Source organism: Pezoporus occidentalis, unplaced genomic scaffold, assembly GCF_034315485.1.
Source record: "Pezoporus occidentalis ecotype Australia unplaced genomic scaffold, CSIRO_AGI_Poc_V1 ctg68, whole genome shotgun sequence".
NCBI classification, from domain to species: Eukaryota; Metazoa; Chordata; class Aves; order Psittaciformes; family Psittacidae; genus Pezoporus; species Pezoporus occidentalis.
Genome location: NW_026916030.1, coordinates 1,390,818 through 1,408,879, shown reverse-complemented (window position 1 = coordinate 1,408,879; position 18,062 = coordinate 1,390,818). Strand labels below are relative to the sequence as shown.

The following is an 18,062-nucleotide window of genomic DNA, read 5'->3' as shown; positions in this document are numbered from 1 at the left end:
GTGAGGTGAGAGAATATCTCAATCCGCAGTGGAGGGGAAAGATGTTACATAGAAATATATTCTCTTTGTAATCAGGTTAAAATTCTGCATTTTGAGAACAATGGAGACCACCCCATTTGCTTTCCTATTGCAAGTTACTTCAAACCAGTTGCCATGCTTAAACTTCCACGGTTAGAAAATACTTCTTTTTAACAATTAACTTCAGCTTAGACCTTGTTCTCTCTCAAATACAAAAAAGGAAACGTAAGTCTGGCCCATGAAATGGGCTTTCTGGCTCATTTAGTCCCATCACAAGGCTGTAGCAAGGGGCACAAGCAGAATGGTTTTCTTTTAAATCAGCAACTTCCCTTATTTAATAGCAATAGGGAAACTGGGGGGCTTTTCTTGCAGTATCAAGGAAACTACACCTCATTCAGCTCCCTGGGGAAGAGACCTGGTGACCTGGCAGGAATGATGGGAAGATTTTATGTAGTGGTGTCTCTGAGACAAGCAAGATGTGCAAACCACTTCCTCACCAGCTCACTTGGTTATAGCAGGTTTTGTGCTGAACTGGTTTGAGATGCACATAGGAGCTGTGTGAAATACTTCCCAGTGATGCCTGTGGAGCCAATTTGTGTTCATCACAGGTGTGCTTACAGCAGTGGCAAATCTGGAGTTTATACTGGCTGTGTTTAGAAAGAAAATGGAACAGTTCAGACAGGTCACTGTCTTACTCCAGGCAGTAAACAGTTAGAAATACGTTGTGAATATCTGCTTCTTACATCCTGCTTTATTATGTTTGAAAATGAAATTTGTTATTTTGTCAAGTATGTTTACTACAGAATATTTTTCATGTCTTTGGCTCAGCAAGCAGTGATGTGGGTACCTTTTAATGGTAGATATTTATGTTTTGCAGCAGTTATATAATTGCACATCATTATGCTGCGTGTGCACAGTGACTTCTGTGTTCACACAGAACACAGTCAACTGCTGGTGTGACGCCTCAAGCAAACAATACAGGCTTGTGTCTGAATGCCCTTTCCCTGCTAAGAGTGGCAAACAGATCCACTTGTGACCCATATTTCAAACCCACATTGTCTTCAGAATGACAGTTCTGTGCCTCATCTGCAGCAGCGTGGCCTGGAGTGGACCTGCTGGCTCACAGTCAAACCATGGGCTGAAGCTCCAGTGCTGTCAGAGCCTGCAAACACTCAGAGAAGGTTCAGGCCTCTCCTGGCATAGACACAAGGCAGCAGTTCCTATTGTTCCTATAGTGAATAGTAGATGGCAGGGACTTTTTGCCAAATAGCTTCCAGAATTGGGGCCCTTAGTTATTAATATTAAACAAATACAATGTCTTTTGCTTGTGGTAAACACTTCAGACAACAGACTCACTGTCCAATCATGTGAGATGCCCTCCCAGCCCCTGGGGGTTGGGCAGAAGCCTAGGAAACAATGCTGGCATCAACACCACCTCAAAATCCAATATTAAGTATGAAATTTGGTGGGCAAAACAATGAAGAATCCTTAATAAGAGCAAAGGCTTTTTGTAAGTACCCTCTTTGAGGAAAGGTTATCTGATCTTGTTCTTTTGTCTCAGAAAAGCCCTTAAAACAATGCACCATCTGCTCTGTTTGGTGGAAGCCAGCAGAGATCTCTTCAGACAGAGCAGGCTCATGCTGCTGTTTGCCATTTAACCCTTTCGGCCACAAACTTTCCCTTGTTTCCAGGCAAACGTTTGTTGGGGCAGAAGAGGCAAAGCCCTGCAGTCATCCTGCCTTGCCCAGCCCTCCAGGGTCCTTGAACACATCTCTCCATCAGCCTGCATCCTTTGCTAGCCCCTGTAAATGTGCCTTGATGTCTCTTGCTGCCCAAGTAGGATAATATCCCACACTTATGTGATGTGGCAATTATGAAGAATTCATTGCAAGGCTCTGGGAGACCTTCAGGTGAAGCTGAAAATGTCTCCAGTCTAAACAAGTGGTTATTCCATCTGGGGCTGTCTATGGCTGTCATGGTGTAACTCAGCATGGGAGCAACCTGTGAGGTTGTCCCTCTGCTGCAGTCACACGTGTGACAGCAAAAGAACTTCTATTGCATTTTTTCAGTGGGCTGTAATCAAATTGGACTTGAATGTTGAGGGAACATCCTTCACCTTCGAAGTCTGGAACATAAAATCATAGAATCAACTAGGTTGACATGACCTGGCTATTCCCCCTCACCCCAGAAGTATTTTCAGTTCTAGTCAGAGCCATTAGCAGGAATTCTCTTACAATGAAGGACTATTAATTCTTTAGCAATGGCATAGGAAGTACCTTGGGAGGGCACTGGATAACCACCACACCCTACACTTTGGGAAATGCCACCTTACCATGGTCCTGCTCACAGCCACCTTGAGCCTCAGCTCCAGCCCTCAGAGGGGAGGAGAGCTGTAATCGGCTGTGCCGTGTCCTCAGGCTCTCTCCAGGAGACCCATTGGCAGTTTCCTCTGGATCCTGAACTTTAGGCTCCCACCAGCAGTGATTCCTCTGAGCTGTGAGTTCTTTCTGTGAACTGTGCCAAGGTAGCAACAATTACTTGGAGAGTTTTTAAGATGGTGCATGTGTGTAAGCAGTCTTTTGAAGTAAAATGGTGTTATTTTATCCAAGCTATCATTTATTGCATTTTGTTAAATTGAAACAAAAGGCTCAATGTAATGTCATACTGTACCTTGATGTTGTCAGTACAGGTAACAACACTTGTCTTTACCTACTCTAATTACTGCTCTGAAAGGGCTTGATAGTTTTCCAAAACTATCAAGTGGCAAACAGAAACAACAACCTTGCAGTTTTGAAGCTGAATTTATGAGGCTTCATCGTACAATCTGTGCCATGCCGAGACCTGGTTGCACAATCTGGGTCTGAACCTTGGCAAAGCTCTCCGAAATCTTTCAGAAACACAGAGTACCGATCTCTGTTCCATGTTCCTGGGCTAATGGTGAGCATGGCTGTGACCCAGAGCTGTGATTTGCTGTTAACGTACATACTGATGTTTCGCAACAGTGTCAGCACCAAGTCCCACTGTCCTGACAAAGATCCCAGCAACTGGTTTTGTTTTATTTTGATCTCTAACTCTCTGAGCTTAACTATAAAGATTAGGAAGAAAGGTGCGAAATGGGCATTTATTGATCAAGCCTCAGCTGAAGCACACTCAGGACACTGAGACATGCTGAAACAGTGACAGATGTTCTCTTTTTTATACAGAAAAATGAATGTGGAATATTTTTTTCAATCAGCAATCAGCTTAGGGAAATCTTATCTCGTTTTTCTCCTTAATAAGCTTTTCTTTGTTTTTCATGACCCAGAAACTGCTAAAACAATTAGAACAGCTTTCACTACCATGTCTTGGATGTAGTCTTCTGAAAGTGGGAGCAAAGGTGGGTGAGAGAAAAGGAAAAAGAGAGGAGGTAAAAAGCAGTTCTAGTATTCACTGGGTAAAGGCACTGAGCATTGTCTCAGCTTTTGTGATGTGAGAGGTTTTTAGCTAATGCCACTGTTTCCTTTGGCTCTTGAGAAATGCCCACCTCTGTTTGGGGAGACTGATGCAGGCATCCAAATCCAGCCCTGCCAGTTTCCTGGGAAGGCTACTGCCAACACCAGTGGAAGTCAATGCAGATTCTACCGATGGTATTGGGATTACACAGGAGCAGCCAGCAACCCCTCTCCTCCAGGCACAACCACCTCTATAGCAGGCATAAACCATCACAATTCCCAGATGAGGCTCTTTGGATTTGGCTAAAAAGCATTATTGGGTCCACAGTGGGAGGCAGACTTGGTATCTAACCACTGTCTCTAAGGAATGTAACAGAAGCCACTTGTATAGGTGAGGGATGAAACTGTACACACATTTACTGGCGGTTTGGAGAATTCCCATCAGTGAATTATTTGCATTAGCAACACATCTCCATCAGCCGCCCTGCAGCCGGCAGAGCAGCCGTGCATGAAATGGGAACGTTTCTCATGGAAAGAGGCACCTGCAGGACTTCTTGCATGAACATGAGTCACTGTTTTCACAGCTATAATTAAACATGTAAACAGAAACCTCTGCTGTTGAAACAGGCTGTGGTAAGATGATGATGTCAAGAGCTGGTTTTGTAACCAGGAGGGTTTGTGTTTGTGACTGAGGCCAGCAAACCGTCAGCTTTTCACAGGTGGCTTTGTTCAGATGAACTCTTGAAGAGAGTATCTGTTGTGGCCAGCTGTAGACTCATAATTCATTGTCACTGGTAGCAACAGCGGAAGTCAAAGCACGGGCCCAATTCAGCTGCTTTTACTTCACATTTTCTAACCCAGCTCTGGCTACGCTGGTGATACAGGCACAGGTTACTGAGCGCTAAGACCCCACTGTCCCTGCCTGTTAGCACAGTCTTGTAAAGGTGAAGAACAGGCTTCCTTCAGTCCCCTGGTGGAGTTCTCTTGGTGCTGGATGATGGGAGCCTCATGTTGTCCTTTCTGGCTGTGATGCCCGCCTGTGTGTAAGGACTTCACCCACTTTTGCTTCCCACGAGTGAGTGTGCAGGACTCAGGACTACATCCAAAGTGAGAATCTAGATCATGTGCAAATAAAAACCAATTCATAGAGGGGCTTTTATGCTGAACCTTTGTATTATCTACTTTACCAGTAACTAAGAAAGGGTTAGACACAGGGTGATCTTTCTTTTATATCATCCCCTTACTGCCACTCACTGCTGCATCAGAGGGGCCCTCAACCCACAGGGAAATGAATCTGGAATTGTTCACAGTACAGCAACACTTTGCACTTCTAATCTCTACATACAGTGATATTTTATCTGCAAGTAGCTCTCCTTGTCTTTTGAAATAGCACTTGCAACAGGACTGTGATTTATTGTTTGAGAGTTTTATTGGTGGTTTTTGTGTGATGCTCTGAGGACTTTGACTCAAACACACGGCGCTTCACTTTCTCAGTGATTGCATTGTTCAGGAGATCAGCACAATCTGTCTTATTTCTGCTTTGATGCTTGTTCATTACAGCTGAGGGGCTGTTCCCAGCAGGGCCTACGGGGGTTCTGCACCACCTTCCATCCATTACTGTGAATTAGAGTTGCCTGTAAACATGCACATCAAGGCAAGAGTAATGGACTGGCCATGCTCCCTACCCCACTGAAGGGCATCACAGACACAGCTCAACTCTTCACTGAACTCACGGAGTGACAAGTGCTCCAGTTTTATACAGTTGCCATCTTCTGTGACAAAAGAGCTCTATAATCCTTGCAAATGATCTCTTGGGGCAGAAACCAGCCCAACCATTGGGAATGTGGCAGTTGCACACAAAGAACAGAGTTAACTCAGAAACTCCAATAATCACTTGTCAACTTTTTTTAAGCTGAGCTCTCTGGACTTACTGCTCCAATTTTCATTTTGCTCTTGTTTATTTTGCACCGTAAAGCTCCAAACAATCTTCTGTAGTAAAATGCTGTGCCTTGAATCCCACCTTCAGTTAAAAACTGCTCTTCTTTCTCAGTCCAGCTTTGTGCAGACCAGCAGAGCCTGGGCTGGGATCCCCACAGCAACTCATCCTTCTGTCTGAATAGGAATGTGGGGAAGCAGAGGCCAGTTTGCTGCGCATAGGTCCTTTCTTTGCAATGCCTGTCCAGGTCAGACTTTATCTTCCAGGGCTCGGGGGATTTATTCTCTAAGAGAAGAGCTCTCGGCCCCTGCAGGGCTCTGGCTTTGCTCTTCACTGTGCCTGGATGGGGGCACAGCCTGAGCCGTTGCGATTGTCTCTCCATGGTCCTTCTGCCACCAGAGACAACCCACCTGGGGCTGACACATGAGTAGGTCTTTGCTCTTTAAGACCAGAAGGATTTCTGCTCATTGCCATCAAATTAAACATTTCATTAACATAGGCTCCTGAAACGAACCTGTGCGAGCACAGTCCTTTTCCTCTAAACTTCCTGCTTCAAAACCCATTTTCCATAATAATGACAATGTGTCCTGTTCAAGGAAACACAATGTTTGTGAGGAGGTGTTGCTCCACATACACACAACCAGTAGAGCCGGAGTAAGCAGAATCCTTCACCCCACTTCAGAGCAAAGTGAGTGAAAACAATTGCTAAAAATGAATGTATAGTATTCGGTTGATTAAATCACTGCAATCCCGCGCAAGGAGGAGACCGGCGGAGGTTTAACTAGGTACTCGTGAAGACAACCCATTTACTCTGCTGGCAGTGCCACCTGGTGGGACATGGCGGGCTTACGGGAGCTCCGCGGGCGCGGAGGGGCGCGCAGTGCTGCTGGCACCTCCTGGCGGGCAGCGCTGGCCCCAGCCCGTCCCCACCGGTGCTGTCGCCGCTCCAGGAAGGGCAGAGCCTCGGCTGCACGGGGAGGGGAGCGCTGCCCCCCTGCTCCCCGCCTCCTCCCGTTGCGGGGAGGCTGCCTCTGCGGCAAACCCCCCTGTAGCGGAGATCCATCTGTCCAAAAACCCCGGGTGAACCTCTCCCATCGACCTTCCAGCTCTCCGCGAACAGGTGGTTCCCTCTTTCAATACATCTTGTGTCAAAAACTGCCTACTTGGCGATTCTCCGGGTAAGGAGCGAAGAGGAGGCTGGCTGCGTGCTGAATTGGTGCCATTTATTTGAACTACGTGTATGGGGGGTGCATTTAGAGAATAATATATGCAGATTTGTTTACCTTCTAGAGAGGAATCTGTGAGATGGAGTGGCTGGGCCAGTTATGGGCTTTCCATGCAATAGGCTTGTGTCCACCTCGGAGCCCTTATTCACAGCAAAACCTTTTAAAAAGACAAATGAAGACATTTAATAAATATGCTCTTGGTAGAAATGAAATGGCCCAGCTTTGGCATCTGTTTTCTGCCTACTTATGTGTGAGCACTTAACTTCCATATAGCTCTTCTCACCCACAGGTTTCTAAGTGCACAGGGTTAGGTTTATAAGTCCTTTCTCCCCACCTGGGAAAGCCTCAGCACCAGAAGGTGAAGTGATATGTCCAAAATCAGTGGCAAAGCTACAGATAAAATTCAGAGATGGAGCTTCACAGGTGCCATGAGAGGAGAAGAAAGTACTCAGATTATTTCTAAATTAGATCTGAGCTGAGCAGGGAACGAGCCTGCAAGCACTCAAGGCTCCATGACTGCTCCTTCTGAAGACCCACTGCTCAGGGACTTGCCAAGACACAACTCTTCCAACAGCCAAAGGGAGCTGAGGCTTAAATACTGCTTTGTAGCTTTGGAATACTTGGGCATCTAAGCCCACTGGGTCAAGGAGTGGCTATTTCCATCTGGCTGTCCAGGGATGTTGCTTCCACTAGTGCTATCCTCAAGGCTAATCCTGCCCAGTCCTTGAAATTCCTTACCTGATGGCACAACTAATGCGTCAGGATCTGGGGCATCCAGAAGCATTTGTGTGATCATTGTCCTGTCTTGCTCATCCTTGATGGTATCAGGTTCTGGGACAGAAGAAGACTCATTGTAAAGGTCCAGAGTTTTCTCTGACGATGTTTTGCCAGTGGAGTCTTGAGTCCAGCTCACTGCATTCAGTCTCTTAGTTGCCATCTCAATCTTCTCTGAAAGTTCCTTAGATAGACTACGTATGACTTTCACTCGTTCCTGTTTACTTCTGTATGGAGAAAGACCAGAAGTCAAGTCCTTGGAATAAGGTTTTGTATCTTCCTGATGAAGGAAGAAGCTCAGAGGAGGCATGTGTGAGGCTGAGGGAGAGCAGTCCCTCGAGTCTTCACGTTTCAGAGGACTGACAAACCAGCACTTGGACTCTGGTGTTGCTGGAGAAGCTGATGCCTCTCTGGTTTTAGGTGACTGAACTGCTTTTAGTTGACTCCTGTTTAAATAAAAAGGAGAAATAACCATGTTATAAAGACAAAGTAACAGTAACTTTCTGCCCAGACCAATATCTTCAGCTAAAGCTCTTCACAATAGAAAGAGTTCTCTGCCTACAGATACCTTTGTCAAATTATAGATTCAGGCTGGAGCATGAACTGCTGACAGATAAGGTGAAGAATCAGCCAGGGGCTAGCAAGGAATAATCATTATGTAAAAATAAAAAACATAGAAGTGGGCTGAAAACTTTGCTTCAACCTGGAGAGCCAGAGCACTGGTGTCCTCCTATGCTCCAAAGCACTCCCGGCTGCTCCCTGACCGGGGTGCAGAGCGGCTGGTTTACAGTGAGGTATTGCACTGGTTCATTGCTCTGCTTTTTATAGTTTACAACAGAATAACATGAAAAGTCTGCAGAGTGCTGAGAAAGAGGCTTTCAAAGATGCTGTTTATGTCTAGTACCTGCTTGTGTGGTCTTCACTTAATAGAGTCCAGGATGTTTTATCCACCCAGGCTGTGAAACTCCTCTCTGGAATGCCACCAGTGGTTTGCTCCTGAAACAGAAGTAACCATTAGCATAAGCATCAAATACCTGGGCAATACAAGGGTAATATTTGGCTTTTGTTCCAGTTAATAATTGGATCATGCAACTATACAGATACTTTGAAGCACTTGCAGGAAGTGTTTCATCTCCTGCTGTGCTTATCAAGGGTGGGGGGGTTTCAGTTCCCAAAACCAATGATGACTTACTTGTTCACGTTTACCCTGAGGACTCCCTTTTGCAGATGCTGTTTTACCCATGAGCTTCTGCATCTGGTCAGAACACGTTTTCCTTCCTACAGCTTCTCTCTGTTTCCTGTATACTTCCTGCAATCTCTTATTTCTCAGCTCTGTGGCCTGCACCAAGGACTTTTTCTCTTCCAGGCTTTTTTTCTTTCTTTCTTCCTTCTTTTGATACATAAACTCCTGAATAATTTCAGGGCTGTAGGGGTGAGGTTTCTTAATGTTCACCCTCCTTTTTGAGGGGTGTTTTAGGTTTTCTTTCTCAGACTCTTTCTGTGCAGGGCTGCTTGAGCCTTTCTGTCTCTGAGGAGATGCACTTTTTCCTCTGCTGCAGTTTCCTGAGGTCCTGGGCTTGGCTCCATCTTTCATTGCTGAAGAGCGTATCTTTTCCCCACTGAAGGCAGACAGAGCTGTGCCCTGAGGTCCAGGTGAAGGAGAATGGATCCCCAGGTATCTCTGCAGAGCTTCCACCTTTTCTTTTGCAGTGTCCTGGTGGAGCCTTGTGTGTCTATGTTCATTGTGACACTGGCTTTGCAAGTGCAGGCTCCTGAGTATTTGCTTTGTATCCTTGGTCGGTGCCTTGCTGGGGGTAGTTGCTGTGGTCTGCTCTTCAGCTGTGCTCCTCTGGTTTGGAAAGGTAGGGGGTGGACCAAGCAACTTCCTAGCTAACTTCTGACCTTCTCTCCAGGCAGAAGCACCAGGCAGCTTCGCACCTGAAACAGGGGATTTGTATTTAATTGTTAAACTCTCACCTGTTCTTTGTAAGGAGGTTGCAACTCTAGTATGTCTTTTTAATGGGGATTTTGCAGGTTCTAAAAAGTTTCAGTCAGGGCAGGTTTTACAAAAAGAGTTGATGCTTGGATAACAAGAAGGTTTTAAAGCACTGCAGGTGTGGAGGCTGTTATTCTGCTCACATCTGTTCACCAGCTGACAGAGAGCTGGTTCATGAATAGGATGAGGGCAGCACATGAAGGTTCAGTGGTATCTGAAGGCTGGACCATTACCATTATAAATTATACAATTTAGCACTTCTGGCATGTACACACAGTTGTTACAAGTTTTACTCAGAAGCCATTGACCCCCCCCCCCAGTCCTCAGGAGTACTAAGAAGAGGTAGGGACATCAACCTGAGGGTGTCTGAAAGCATCCTTCCCTGATGGCAGCTGCAGACGGCTGGTCCTTACTGTGTATATGTGATCACTTCAAACTTGCTGGAGTAAACTAAATCATTTTGAAACTGGTGAGAATCAGCAGGATCCAGTGGGGAAGAATCAATGAACAACACAGGATGAGGGACAATGTATAATGCAAAAATGAACGATGCAGTATGCAGCACAATTTTTTTCTGCTTAATAGGTGGTGTCACATAATAGACAACATTTATCACTGTTTTGCTTCAGCATTTCAGACTGCATTTGCAGCATGCCAACACTTGCACTGGCATAATCATGTATTTATCGCAAACGCTTTGCCAGTTGTAGGTGACTAAACAGGTATTTGTTGTTTGGGTTTTGCATGGAAATTCCCCCCATTGAAAATATTCAAGCTTATTTTTTTACAGAAGAGACTTTACTCTTAAATTGATATTGGCCTCAATTCAAAGATGTGGTTCAGTACTGAGTCAGGCTTTTCCACCTTCTGCTCAGTAAACTTGTCCATGAGCTGAGCTGTGTGCAGCACCTCTGAGAATCACCTGCTGAACACAGAGCAGCTTCAGAGACTGACTGGTCAGTGGGATCATCTCGAGATCCCCTGCTTGGAGTAAGGCAGCATCTCGGCCAACAGCCCTGGGCTCTGGACCACGGCCCCTGACAGAGTCACAGCTGCTCACAGCAGCAGGGCTGGCAGTAGACTCTGAGATGCTCTGAGCACATCTTGATCGTGCAGTTTAGGTCATGTCATGAGAGGAATGAAGTTTTTAAGACAAGGAAGAGCTTCACTCTGTGCAGCTGAAGTCACTCCCTATGATCATGTGGATTTACTCTGGAACCCTTCAGAGGACTTATACACTAGATCTGTGTCTCACAGCAGGAACTATGGATGGAATTGCCAGAATCTGATGGGCTGAGGAAGGCTGAGACCCATCAGTGTCTTTAGTGAACACCTTGCTGTATTACTTTGTTTTCTAGTTTAGCTGTACTAAAGATGCGGGAAACGCTTATTTTGCATGCTGTCTGAGCTTCCCCGAGTGCAGATCTCACAATCTTCACTTCCCCATGTTGTCTGATTCCAATTAAATCTTTTTTATCTACACAGTGTTTATGAACTACAGAAACTCCTTTGCTAAAGTTCAAGAGCAGCTGCATTTCTGATACAAACAGTCGCTAGAAGAACATCTTTTGATTTTAATATTCCTCTGGGAGGATTTCTACCTATGAACGGATGAATATTTTATAGCTGTTGTGACTTAATTTTTTGTTAACTGCAGCAAATTTCTAATTCATCAAATTCATGAGTGCTCTGGCTCTGACCCCTGCCCCTCATTCATCTCCTCTAGCCCTGCCTTGGCTCTTGCACTGACAGAAACTAATAGCCAATAAAGACACCATGACACTGGCAGTTACAATGATGAATGTTTCATGTGCCATGCTCTTATTATGACCCTCTCTCGGAGGAAGATGGAGCCATTTTTCAAACAATCCATTAAAACAAAAAAAAAAAAAAGAGGAGGGAGAGGAAATTATTACATATTTCATGCATTTTAAATCATCTTTAGGTAGTTGAGCACATGGTGCCACTGTGTTCATAATTTCACCTGCATGGGATTAGATAGCTTGGGGTTTTTTCTTTCTGGTTCACCCAGGTTACATACCTGGTACCTTGGCTGGTGTAAAATACAGCAGCTTCGAGGGAGCAGCACCCACAGCACTTCCACTACTTGCCCAATTCCCCACTAAGTTTGAACACAACCACTTCCTATGTAAAGTAATAGCATTTAATGGGTGAATTACTTCAGTAATTCAAATGTGCAGCTAGCATACTGGTCAAAGAAACCTGAGAACTGAGGACTGACCACTGCTTCCAGCTGTTGACTGCAGTAAGGCTGTGAATAATTAATCTGACTACTTTGGTTTAATCCCTATTTCACAGGCCAGGAAATCCCTGCATTTTGAGGGCACTCTTAATTCATTGGGGAACACAGAACTGAATATTGATGGGGCAGTCACAGCTGCTCTGGTCAACCTGTGCCAGGGCTTCACCACCCTCACAGGGAAGAACCACCATAACCCTCAATGGTTTTCTTTGTTACATGTTTGGTATGGTCCTTGACTGTGGATCCTAGGATCCTAGGATTTGGTTTAACACCCAGCTAAAGATTTTGGCAGGTGGGTGCCTGGATGACACTGACCTCCAGCAGTTTGGTGCATCAGTCCATGTAATTGCTCATGATTTTCATCCTTACCTTTACCTGTTGCTGCTCTCTCCAGCACAGAGGACTTGGGTGAAGGCTGCGTCTGCCTTTGTGTTTGAACTCTCCGTGCTGAGCTTCTCTCTCTTCTATCTTTAATCAGAAGAGGGATAAAAAAAAGCACAGGAAAGAATTAGTGTGCACCTAAAATCAAACTTCAGACACAACCAAACCAAACTCAGTTCCGTTCACTTCGAACACAAAAATGAGAGTCTCTTTAATGACACTGGTTACCGAACTCTTTGTGGTACTACAGATGTCCTGGCAAAGCAAGCACTGGCCTGGTTACATCCCTGGGGTTACTTCTGTGACCCTGTCTGCATGTACAACAGTGAACTGTGCAGATGGAACCCAACTGGCGATGTGGGTGCAATGGGACACCCTCCCCTCGTGTCTCTTTGGAGATCCAGACTAACCTTTTGTGCAGAGTACACAAACCCTGCATGCTAGGGCAAGGTGCAGGTAACAAACTGTTAGGATGCAGCATTGCCAGCCTGGATCTGGGGGGCTTTTTTATAATGCCTCCCTTGTCCAGGGATGGCAAATTCTTCCCTGCCTGGTATTCTGTGCTCTTCATCAGATAAGGAGAGAGCAAACCCCAAGTTCCCAGCACTAAACCTGGACAAACAGATATTTGAGACGTGTTAGGCTACCAGGAGCAGTGCAAATGCCGGTATGTGATAGCACCAAGCTCCTGCATGTGTGAAGAGCAGGAGCAGGTTTCCCAGGCCAGACCTGGGAAGTACCTGGCAAAGCAGCTGCAACACACTTTTCATGGTGCAGTCACACAAACTGAACTGTGTCTGAACCGAGCATCTGGAGCTGTTACTGTGCAGCCTCAGAGGCTGCCTCTGCTCTGCAAGTGGCGTTGTTTGCCTGGTACTTCCCTAACTCAGTTATGTAAAGTGACCCTGGTTAAACCCAGACCAAAGCAGCCTTCCCCAGGGGTATGTTGGAAAGAGGCTCAGTGGGGATTGCAGCTTTGGCTGCTGGGCATTGGGGGGGGGGGAGGTTGTAACTGCACACTGGTGACAGAAAGCACTGCCTGGGTCAGCTGAAAGGGGGAGATGGCAGCACAGACCTGCGCTGCCACAGACCCACCAAATACCTCCAGACACCACTGTAAAGGTGACTTGGAGCAAATCTAAGGGAAATGCCTGCAGAAGCTGGTGCTGTGTGACAGGGATCATAATGCCCAAATGAATTAACACTAATGCTATTACAGCAACAAGACTTGTTATGCACAGCTTTGCAGCATGTCCTCTCTAGTCTAATACACCCGCAGTAATCCCCTGCTGACAGGACAGCCCTTGCTATCGAGTCTGCATGTTACTCCCAGCAATCTCAGACCTTAAATCACTCTAAACTGAAGTGACAGCTGTAGATGGATGCTCCTTCAGGCCCAAACTTAGCAGCAAAGCAGGATGAGGAAGTCTAATAATATTTGCTTTCAGATCCACACAATTTCCACTGAATGAACTGTTAAATCCACTCTAAGCCTCTGAACTACACAATTCCTGCTTTAAATACCTGTGATGCCTCTCCACACTACTGTGCTGCTCTTTGGCATTTCATGCTTGATACAGAATATATATTTGCAACAAATTCTTTCCTATTTTGTGGAAAGAGATGTATAAATTTGTGCATTTGGGGAAGTAAATCCAGCGGAGAAGCAAATCCAGGAACCAAGTTCATAGCTATAGACGAGGGTGGTTCACAGCTCCCCCAGGGGCTGCAGGAGTAAATGCATTTATCATGTGAGCATGTTGCTGCCCAGCATACACCAAAGTGTGGGGTGGGAGCTGTGGGGTCAGTTATTCAGCTATGCCAAATCCACAGCTTCAGCCTTTCTCCATAGGTGCCACACTGCTACTGACCTCTGTGAGCTGGAGCAGGAGGAGCAGACATCACTTGGCACACCTTTCTCTTCAGGCCTCTTTTTTGCAGTGGCTCTTCAGCATAGGCAGAAACCAGGCACTTCTGCAATGCTGCTTCCTGCTTTTGCTTCTGCTCCTGGATTCTCTTCTTGAGTTGCTCTAACTTGTTCTGGGGTGATTTTTTCCACAAGTCTTCCAGCTTCTCAGCACTGGGCTTGCTGCCTGATGGAGGGTGGCATGCAGGAAGCAGGACATTGCTCCAGCTGCCATGCTGGACAGCTGAGCACGGACTGCTCCTTGCAGGGCACTGAGGTGGATGACACAGAGAGCAGGGAGATGTTTTCTTTTGTACTGTGTGACCTCCTGAATCTGCCTGCTCCCTGAAATGGTCCCTTCTTGGTCTGAACAAGCTCTTTGCAGAAGACCATGTCCCAGCTGTGCCTTCAGCATTCACATCCTCCTCCCCAGCAGAGCTGCAAGGTGCTGAGCTTGAGTCCTCCCTGGGGGTCATGCTGGATGGGCCAGAGCTCACAGAAGGGCTCTCAAGGAAACAGATCTGTGACTGAGCAGGGCAGAGAGCAACACAGCTTCCCTTTCTTAGGAAAAGAGAAAACCAAGACTGAATACATAGGGTGTATTATTAAATTGATCAATACACTGCTGATATGAATGGCAGCTGAGCTTCTACAGCATGTTTCGGTGGTGATCTCAGTGTCTCCACAGGATCAGCATTTTACCAGTTGCCAGCAGTTTGGCAAAGAGCAAACACTGGGAAAGCACAAAGCAAACTGTGGTTTGATAAGTTATTGCAGGCCCTGGCAGATAGACTAATCCAGAGGACTGATGTCAATGGGCTTGTTCCTCTGGCTCGTTGGCCAGCATTGCCAAGGGGACATTGTTTGGAGACTTTTCCTTTTTTTCTAATAAATAGGAAGGTGCTAAACTTTTCCTGAAGTCCTGCATCCCAGAATTTCAAATCCCTTTAGGTGCCTTCACCTCTTCACCCCCTAGGTGCTGGACACTGAGGTGGTTATTTACCTGTAGGCTGGAGGAATCTCATTGCTTTTCTCATTCAAAGGCATTTCATCTTTGCTCCTCTCACCATCTGCAGCATAGCAAAATTATGTAAATGTCCAGAATATTCCTTAACCATTAAATTAAAATGGCTGTTTTCACTAGGGACTATTCCCCAACCAAATGGCCCTTTGGACACTTGGGTACGATTTCATTCCTACTTGGTAAAGAGCCTGCAGCACTGCAGTTCTGGGAGAGAAGAGCGAGAGTTTGGTCTGGTATAGAAATCCCTGTGTGCACTGCCTCTATGTCACCCAGTCCTGCAGGTCACACCCAGTGGTTGGTTACTAGCATGGAGCATTTGGTTAGTACCTTGCACAGAACCCCGTGCTACCTTTAGCATCCTGTGTCCCAGCTACTTGGGCACCCTGGGTGTTAAAGTGTGTTCCACCAGGTCACATTGTGCCCTTGTCACTTAAACCCCGTGGCAAGTATCCAGCTCCTCATTCCTTCCCTGATTCTTGGGAGCAAGAAAAGAGATTAACATGTGAAACCACAGGCTCCAGCAAAGCTTCTGGCAGATGTACTCGACACACTTCTCTTGCTCTCCTTGTTACCCAGAGCAGGGCCCAGGCAGTGAGCTGTGTGAGTGTACCATGGGCATGGTACAAAGCTCTGTTGCTCTGGAAGGAAGAACATCCATGTGTATCAAAGCCTGGCAGTTTAAACTGTTCCCAGTCAGTAACCAGCTCACAAATAAATACCCAGAAGATGCAAAAATAACAAGTGAAGCCTATTCTTGTCATTAGTTTTTAAGAGTCTTCTGGAATCTGGTTTTCTGATTTTTCTTATCCCACTTGGTCTCTTAGAGAGATGAATTTAAACACATTTTGTATTTCCTGTGACAGTGAACAAAACCTGCTGTATTTACATCACTTCAGTTAACTCTAGGAAAAAAACCTAAGGACAAGCACAAGTAGCTTTTGCTTCACTGTAGCTGGTGGGTATTAATGTTGCATCTTTGCCTGAGCTCTTTCCAGCAAGGGGACCCCTCATGCATTGTGATATTCCTCTGGGAATATTAGGAAGCTGATGAAAATACACTCTTCCCTCAGTAAAGAGGGACTTTCACTATCTCTTGCCACCTTCCCTTCCCTCCAGCACCAAAGCAGTCCCCCGTCCCAGCAGTTTTCTGGTAACTCAGGACTCACCAAAGCTTTCTTCATGCCAAAGCTTTCTCCTGGCTGCCTGGGATTTGGCACATCTCCATGTCTGATGATAGAATTTGTTTTCAATCTTTTGTAGCTGTGAAAAGACAGATTTTTCTTTTGAAGGGAGACATATGTTTTATTTCTGTGGTCCCTTTGCTGGCACACGCTACTGCTCTGATTAATTTTGCAGCTCCTGGTGACTCTGTAAATACTGGCATGTCTGAGCATGTTCCTTGTGGTATTTCCTACCGTTGGAAAGAATGCAATTCACTGGGAAGAGGTGAAATAATCTCCATTATTTACACTCTGCAGGTATGCGTGCCTCAGCTTTGTACTGCTCTGATGTTAAACCCAGCATTAAACTGGAAGTAATCCCAGCCAACAGCAACTCCAGCAGCACGATACCAGTGTCATGCAGCTGGGTACCATTGTGCATTCATCCAAGCAAGTCCTCTGTCAGGATTGTAGCTGCTGGGCCTGACAGAAACATTATGTTTCCTACTAAAAGGACAGGAGAGCTCAGAAGATGTGTCAGCCCAGGGAGTGTCAGCTATTGCTCTGCTCAGGGCTTCAACCACAAGCAAGGCAAACCTTGACCTGTCATTGTCATTAATGTGGAAGAGTGTTATGAAATTGGGCAAGACTTCTTACTCTTCCCCTTACCCTCTTTTTGTCACTTAGTAAATGAGTAAAGAGGTCATATGTTCCTTGAGAAAGCAAACTGAATGGCATGAAAGAAACCTCTGTGGAGGTGATGCACAGGCAGGTGACAGAGATTGATAAAGGTGACAGCAAGTGTTCCTCAAAGCACACATACCACTGCTTTGGCTTCCTGGAGACTCTTCCAAGCCAAGGCCACATCTGCAGAAGCAAGAGACCAAAGACATGTTTTAGCATCAATTCTCACATGTCTTTGCTATAGGCAATTTCCCCTCATGCCCAAGCCAGAGCCGATTATAGAGCTGGTGGCTGAAATACAGAACTGCTCCTGAAAACTCTCTGCACTGCTTTTATATACAGCTTGTTTCCAATGCGTGCTTGGTTCTGGCAGAGCTGATGCTCTTTGAGCTATGTTAGTGCTTATTCAGCAAAGTCCTCACTGCTATTAGCTGGTTAGTCCTATTTGGTAGTTACCTTAAAACCACCCAACACACAGGATAATGTGCGAGAGTAAAAACCCTTGTGTCTTTTACAGAAAAACCAAAGGAACACATCAGATACAGAGAAGGTCTTGATGGGAGCTTATTACATACAACGAGTAGTAACTGAATCTTGATAATTTGAGGCTGAGGAACTTTCATAGAGCAAGTTTCTGTAGAAAGCAGTGTGAAAAGGGGAGTTTTGGTGTTGCTGTAAGAGCCACAAGCACTGTTACAAAACCATCCAGCACTCTCCAGACTTCAAAATAGTTGCTCCATTGTGTCTGAAAAATCCAGATTAAACCAAGTGCTAAATTCTTTCAACAGTGATAAATCCTCAGTTTAAAATCAAGTTACCCAAATCTCTGCTATGACCACACAGGAAAATGGCAGCTCATTGCCTGTGTACCACCTGGAGGAGCTGATTCCTCAGATGCAAACCAGTGCCCCATCTTTCAGCTGGGCTAGAACTCTGCTTCCTTGATACCCATGTCTGAAATAACTATGCAAAAGAACTGGTGATTGCTGCCTTTGAAAGACAGCTGAGGGCACTTTTATGCCTACAAGTATACTTTTTCTCATTACCATTGCCGCCTGCCCATAAAGCCCCTTCACCATCACATCTGTGGCGTTTGTGAATGTGACCTGTTGTTATTTAATTTCTCAGCCTTGTGATGGAACCTGGGGAGAGACAGGGATATGACCCATTGGTAAATGTCCTGCTCTGGCTCAATGCACTTGAAGAGCTGCCCTGGGAGCTCGGGAGTCTAATGCACTCCCTTGAGGCACTGTCTGACTGGTC

At 45.8% G+C, this 18,062-nt stretch overlaps 1 protein-coding gene across 2 annotated transcripts in view; it reads right to left on the bottom strand.

Annotated features, from left to right (window-relative positions):
* Window positions 1-18,062, bottom strand: part of CCDC187 (coiled-coil domain containing 187) — a 44,151-nt gene that overhangs the window by 20,810 nt on the left and 5,279 nt on the right. Inside the window, exons 4-14 of one of the 2 annotated variants that reach the window (XM_062641477.1) lie at window positions 16,939-16,982; window positions 16,122-16,215; window positions 14,935-15,001; window positions 14,257-14,492; window positions 13,897-14,118; window positions 12,014-12,112; window positions 8,578-9,323; window positions 8,290-8,381; window positions 7,350-7,831; window positions 6,669-6,768; window positions 2,351-2,532 (exon numbers count right to left, since the gene is read on the bottom strand). In XM_062641477.1, the coding sequence (XP_062497461.1) occupies window positions 2,351-2,532; window positions 6,669-6,768; window positions 7,350-7,831; window positions 8,290-8,381; window positions 8,578-9,323; window positions 12,014-12,112; window positions 13,897-14,118; window positions 14,257-14,492; window positions 14,935-15,001; window positions 16,122-16,215; window positions 16,939-16,982 (2,364 nt within the window). Of the gene's footprint in view, window positions 1-2,350; window positions 2,533-6,668; window positions 6,769-7,349; window positions 7,832-8,289; window positions 8,382-8,577; window positions 9,324-12,013; window positions 12,113-13,896; window positions 14,493-14,934; window positions 15,002-16,121; window positions 16,350-16,938; window positions 16,983-18,062 lie in introns of those variants that run through there. The other variant, XM_062641478.1, reaches the window with a different exon arrangement.